The 6,860-nt window shown below is 49.4% G+C and overlaps 1 protein-coding gene across 1 annotated transcript in view; it reads left to right on the top strand.

Annotated features, from left to right (window-relative positions):
* Window positions 1–52: 52 nt before the first annotated feature.
* Window positions 53–6,860, top strand: part of NOL9 (nucleolar protein 9) — a 31,559-nt gene continuing 24,751 nt past the window's right edge. The window contains 4 exon segments of the mRNA XM_031660514.1: window positions 53–471; window positions 4,029–4,248; window positions 5,113–5,344; window positions 6,298–6,313. Of these exon segments, the coding sequence (XP_031516374.1) occupies window positions 82–471; window positions 4,029–4,248; window positions 5,113–5,344; window positions 6,298–6,313 (858 nt within the window). The 5' untranslated portion in view covers window positions 53–81.

Raw genomic sequence — 6,860 nt, 5'->3', positions numbered from 1 at the left:
CCTTTCGGCAGCTGGGCGGGCAGAGGGGAGGAGCGACGGGATCTCGCGAAATTATCGCGCGGTAGGGGCCCAGTATCCAGCATGGCGGACTCGGGGTTGCTGCTAAAGCGGGGTTCCTGCCGTTCCACTTGGCTGCGGGCCCGCAAGGCCCGGCCCCAGCTCATCCTCAGCCGCCGGCCCCGCCGCCGGCTCGGGACCCTGCGCTGGTGCGGTCGGCGGCGCCTACGGCGGCGATTACTGCAAGCCCAGGCGGCCGGCGTGGACTGGAGGGAGGGAGCCCGTCAGGTGTCGCGCGCGGCGGCGGCCGGGAGACCCAAGACCGCGACCCCCAGCCCGATCCCTAGCCCGACCCCGGCCTCCGAACCCGAATCCGAATTCGAATCCGCCTCGAGTTGCCGCCGGCCTCTCCTTATCCCGCCGGTGCGGCCAGTGGGCCCGGGCCGTGCGTTACTGCTGCTGCCGGTTGAGCAGGTAGGTGGGGGACGCCGGCAGGAGTCCCCGAAGGCAGGGGGGCTGGAGAGGCAGCCCCAGGAGAGCTGCAGGGTAGGAGAGGACCGTAGTCCCCCGGGCCTCTTCTCTGGCTGTCAGTCGGATTCAAGTCCATCTTCTTGGTGCTGGCAACTAGGCTCTCCTAAGCAGCAGAGTAACAAGTACCCTGCTAAGGGGTCCCTAGGCCTTAAGAGCTAAAGGGACTTTATTTTTATTTTATTTTATTTTATTTTATTTTGAGACAGTCTCACTCTGTTCCCCAGATTGGAGTGCAGTGGCGCGATCTCGGCTCACTGCAGCCTCCGCCCCCCGTCTCAAGTGCTTCTCGTGCTTCAGCCTCCTGAGTAGCTAGGACTACAGGAGTGCGCCACCTCGCCCGGCTAATTTTTGTATTTTTATTTGTATTTTCTTTGAGACGGAGTTTCACTCTTGTCGCCCAGGCTGGAGTGTAGTGGCGTAGTCTCAGCTCACTGCAACCTCTGCCTCCAGAGTTCAAGTGATTGTCCCACCTCAGCCTCCCAAGTAGCTGGGATTACAGGCTTGAGCCACCGCGCCCGGCCAATTTTCGTATTTTTAATAGAGACGGAGTTTCACCCTGTTGGTCAGGCTCATCTCGAACTCCTGACCTCAGGTGATCCACCTCCTAAAGTGCTGGGATTACAGGCGTGAGCCACTGCCCCCGGTCTAATTTTTGTATTTTTAGTAGAGATGAGATTTCTCCATGTTGGCCAGGCTGACCTCAAGTGACCCACCCGCCTCGGCCTCCGAAGTGCTGGGCTTACAGGCGGGAACCGCGTTGCCCGGCCCTGAAAGGGATTTTTTTTTTTTTTTTTTTTTTTTTTGAGACGTAGTCTTGCTTTGACGCTAGACTGGAATGCAGTGGCACGATCTCTGGGCTCACTGCAACCTCCACATCCCGGGTTGAAGCAATTCCCCTGGCTCAGTCTCCCGAATAGCTGGGACTACAGGCGCGTGCCACGTCACCCGGCTATATTTTTGTATTTTTAGTAGAGATGGGGTTTCACTATGTTAGCCAGGATAGTCTCGATCTCCTGACCTTGTGATCCACCGGCCTCAGCCTCCCAAAGTGCTGGGATTACAGGTGTGAACCACTGCACCTGGAACCCTGAAAGGGATCTTAATAGTTAAAAAAAAAAAAAGGATTGCAGTTACTGAGAGCTCAGAAATTCCAGGATTTAAGGGTTCTAAGTGTTTTAGGCTTTGAACCCATTTAAACATCCAGCTCTCTTATGGAGTAGTTGCCCCTATCTCTAAGTATGTTTACAGATGAAGAGACTGAGGTTGGGTAACTTACACAGTAGAGGGAGAGCTAGGAGTCAAACTCAGGCAGCCTGATTCTTAACATGGACGCCATTTCTGGGAGATTCCCTGTCTAATGTTGGAGGGAAGAGAGAACCCAGGAAGTTCTGGAAGAGACTTGGCAAGCTGTGGGTCTTTAAAAGGACAGAGTGGTAGAGTCTGTCTGAACCAGGAGCAGAGAGCCGAGTTCACAGTCACCATGCTCTCTCTGTAGCTGCCATGGGGTATGATCTAAGGTTAAAAACATAAAGTATGGGCCGGGCACGGTGGCTCACACCTGTAATCGCAGCACTTTGGGAGGCTGAAGCTGGCAGATCACCTGAGGTCAGAAGTTTGGGACCAGCCTGACCAACATGGTGAAACCTCATCTCTACTAAAAGTACAAAAATTAGCTGAGTGTGATGGCACACTCCTGTAATCCCAGCTACTCTAGAAAGAAAGGAAGAAAGGAAGGGCCGGGCGCGGTGGCTCACGCTTGTAATGCCAGCACTTTGGGAGGCCAAGGCAGACCAGGATGGTCTCAAAATCCTGACCTCAGGTGATCCGCCCACCTAGGCCTCTCAAAGTGCTGAGATTACAGGCATGAGCCACTGTGCCCAGCTCTCTCTTTTCCTTTTCCTTTCTTTCCTTCCTTTTCCCCTCTCTCCCTCCCCCTCCTTCCTTTCTTTTCCCCTCCCTCCCTCTCTCCTTCCTCTCACTCTGCCACCCAGGCTGGAGTGCAGTGGTGCAATCTCAGCTCACTGCAAGCTCCGCCTCCTGGGTTCACGCCATTCTTCTGCCTCAGCCTCCCTAGTAGCTGGGACTACAGGCGCCCACCACCACACCTGGCCAATTGTTTGTATTTTTAGTAGAGACGGGGTTTCACCATGTTAGCCAGGATAGTCTCGATCTCCTGACCTCGTGATCCACCCGCCTCGGCCTCCCAAAGTGCTGGGATTACAGGCTTGAGCCACCGCGCCCGGCGTTTTGTATTTTTTTTAATAGCGATGGAGTTTCACCGTGTTAGCCAGGATGGTCTCGATCTCCTGACATTGTGATCCGCTCGCCTCAGCCTCCCAAATGCTGGGATTACAGACGTGAGCCACTATGCCCGGCCAATATTTGATTTTCTGTGCCTGAATGAGTTTGCTGAGGATAACGGCTTCTAGCTCCATCCATGTCCCTGCAAAGGACGTGATCTCATTCCTTTTTATGACTGCAGCCTTTTAAAATTTTTTATTTTATTTAATTTTTATTTATTTATTTATTTATTTTTGAGACAGTATCACTGTCACCCAGGCTACAGTGTACCGGCATAATCTTAGCTCACTGCAACCTTTGCCTCTGGGTTCAAGTGATTCTCATGCCTCACCCTCTGGAGTAGCTGGGATTACAGGCACATGCCCAGCTAATTTTTGTAGTTTTAGTAGAGATGGTGGCAGTGGGAGTGGGGTGCTGGGGGATTTGCCATGTTGTCCAGGCTGGTCTCAAACTCCTGGCCTCAAGTGATCCCCCCACTTCCTTCTCCCAGAGTTCCGGGGTTACTGGCGTGAGCCACCGTGCCTGGCCCAATATTTATTACTGATGGACTGGAGTGGTGTAATTATGGCTCACTGCAGCCTCTACCTCTGAGACTCAAGCAGTCCACCCATCTCAGCCTCCCAACTAACTAGGACCACAGATGCATGCCACTGCACCCTGCTAATTTTTAAATGTTTTGTAAACAGAGGTCTCTGTTGCCCAGGCTGATCTTGAGCTCCTGGGCTCAAGTGATCCTCCTGCCTCAGCTTCACGAGTGTGAGCCACTGTGCCTGGCCTTACCTGCCTTTTAATGTGTGAATAGCAAGTTAAGATTTTAGAATCTGGCCAGGTGCGGTGGCTCATGCCTGTAATCCCAGCACTTTGGGAGGCCGAGGCTGGTGGATCACCTGAGGTCGGGAGTTCGAGACCAGCCTGATCAACATGGAGAAACCCTGTCTCTACTAAAAATACAAAATTAGCCGAGCATGGTGGCACATGCGTGTAATCCCAGCTACTCGCAGGAGAATTACTTGAACCTGGGAGGCGGAAGTTGCAGTGAGCCGAGATAGCGCCGTTGCACTCCAGCCTGGGCAACAAGAGTGAAACTCTGTCTCAAAAAAAAAAAAAAAAGAAAAAAGAAAAAAAAAGATTTTAGAATATTTCAGTCATTAGTGACAGGATGTATAATGTTTGTTCTTTCTGTTTTCTTTCCATGCTAGGGTTTTACTTTCAGTGGCATCTGCCGTGTGACCTGCCTCTATGGCCAGGTGCAGGTATTTGGTTTTACCATCAGCCAAGGCCAGCCTGCCCGAGACATCTTCTCTGTGTATACTCACTCTTGCTTGAGTATCCATGCACTTCATTACTCGTTGCCTGAGAAAAGCAAGAAAGAACTCAAAAGGGAAGCCCGGAATTTGCTCAAATCTCATCTTAACCTTGGTAATGAAAAGAACTGGGTAATTTACTGAGGGCCTACTGTGCTAATGCTAATTAATAATTTTTAGGGCTGAGCACAGTGGCTCACGCCTGTAATCCCAGCACTTTGGGAGGCTGACGTGGGCAGATCACGAGGTCAGATCGAGACCATCCTGGCTAACACAGTGAAACCCTGTCTCTACTAAAAATACAAAAAAAAATTAGCCAAGCGTGGTGGCGGGCGCCTGTAGCCCCAGCTACTCAGGAGGCTGAGGCAAGAGAATGGTGTGAACCTGGGAGGCGGAGCTTGCAGTGAGTGGAGATCGCGCCACTGCACTCCAGCCTGGGCGACAGAGTAAGACTCCTTTTCAAAATAAATAAATAAATAAATAAAAATAAAAATAAAAATGCAAAAAATTAGCCGGGCATGGTGGTGGGAGGCTGAGACAGGAGAATGGTGTGAACCTGGGAGGCGGAGCTTGTAGTAAGCCAAGATCGGGCCACTGCCCTGCAGCCTGGGTGACAGAGCGAGACTCTTTGTCTCAAAAAAATTTTTTTAGATGCTTACTATGGTCTAGACAGTGTGCCAAGGACTTTGCTATATGTATATAAACCCTTACAAGGGTCCTGAAAGTGAAAGTACTATTGTTATCACCATTTTACTGACAAGAAAAATTGTTCAAGGCCACAAAATTATTATGTGGCAAACCTGGATTGACTTCTCCCCCCAGGTGTGTTCTTAGTATGCAGTATGGCCCCCTGAAAAAGGCTCTCAACCACAATTCCTACTCCTAAAGTTTATAGTTTAGCCGAGGAGATGGCAGTCCTAAAGGGTGTGGAACGTAATTAAGTTAGTGCTTCTAAGGTGGTTTCTTTTTCTCTTTACAGATGACAGGCGTTGGTCGATGCAGAATTTTTCTCTTCAGTGTTCCATTGTGTTGCTAGAACATCTGAAAACTGCGTCTGTAAACTTCATAACCAGCTATCCAGGTTCATCCTACATTTTTGTGCAAGAGGTAGAACCCGTTTTTATTCAGAGATTTGCTAATTACTTGCACCAAAACAGTGATATTAAATGGCTATGTAGGATGTTGTCTTGGAAGAGCAGTTTGTCCATATAGTGCTCTCGGTTCTACCGAATGTAATACATGTATACAGAAAATAGTATAGAAAGGTATATTGTGAAAAATGTTCATCCTCCCCTCCTCAGTTTCATTCCTCAGCCAGCATTTTATATCGTAGTTGGTTATGTGCTTTTTGGGTTTTTATTAACACCATGCTCCAGCCCTGCTTTTTTGGTTTTGTTTGTTTGTTTGTTTGTTTGTTTTTGAGACTGAGTCTCTGTCACTCAGGCTGGATTGTAGTGGTGTAACCTCAACCTCACTGCAACCCCCGCTTCCCAGGGTCAAGCAATTCTCCTACCTCAGCCTCTTAAGTAGCTGGGATTACAGGCGCCTGCCACCATGCCCGGCTAATTTTTTTTTCTTGTTTTTTGTTTTTTGTTTGGAGATGGAGTCTCACTCTGTCACCAGGCCGGAGTACAGTGGTGCAATGTCGGCTCACTGCAACCTCCGCCTCCTGGGTTCAAGTGATTTTCCTGCCTCAGCCTCCCGAGTAGCTGGGACCACAGGTGCATGCCACCATGCCCGGCTAATTTTTGTATTTTTTAGTACAGACAGAGTTTCACCATGTTGGTCAGTCTGGTCTCAAATTCCTGACCTCAGGTGATCCACCCACCTCTGCTTTGCCTCCCAAAGTGCTGGGATTATAGGTGTGAGCCACCACGCCTGGCCTTTTTTGGGATTTTTAATGGTTGTCTTTATATCTCTGTTTATTAATTTGAGATAATAAAAATTTTCTCTGAACTATGAATGAGTAGTTTAAATGTACTTATATTTTCTTTTACCTCTTCCCTTACCTCTAATTTTTAACAAGTCGTAATTTTTATTACTCAAAAAGGCTTCATTTTTTATTTAGCTTTCTGACTCTGTGTTTGTGCCTTCAACACTTTTACAATAATGTTCTCCTCCTCGAGAAGGAAAGCACGCTTGATCCTGTCTTGAACACATTTAGCACACATGGAACCACCGTAGGCTCTGCTGACATGTTTTTTGTTTTGGACAATCTCATAAGAACTTTAGATCTTGGCCAGGTGCCTGTAATCCCAGCACTTTGGGAGGCCGAAGTGGGCAGATCACTTCAGGTCAGGAGTTGAAGACCAGCCTGGCCAACATGGTGAAACCCCATCTCTAGTAAAAATACAAAAAATTAGCTGGGCGTGGGGCACGCGCCTGTAATCTCAGCTACTCCAGAGGCTGAGGCAGGAGAATCGCTGGAACCTGGGAGACGGAGGTTGCAATGAGCGGAGATTGCACCACTGCACTCCAGCCTGGGAGACAGAGTGAGAATCCGTCTCAAAAAAAAAGAACTTTAGGTCTCATGGCATGGACCCCTCGAAGCCTGCCTGGGCCCACGCCAATGCAGATTTTGGTGTTTTCCCAACCTTCTTGTTACAGAGACAAACAGTTTTATTACCAGGGGTTCAGGAGGCTCTTAACAAAACGAGGCTGTGTTGTAGGAAGCCTAGCATGGTGTATTGTAGGAACCCTATCACGGTGTATTGTAGGAAGCCTAGC

This window comes from Papio anubis, chromosome 1, assembly GCF_008728515.1.
Source record: "Papio anubis isolate 15944 chromosome 1, Panubis1.0, whole genome shotgun sequence".
NCBI classification, from domain to species: Eukaryota; Metazoa; Chordata; class Mammalia; order Primates; family Cercopithecidae; genus Papio; species Papio anubis.
The sequence above is the reverse complement of the archived record's forward strand: the minus strand, read 5'-3'. Positions and strand labels throughout refer to the sequence as shown.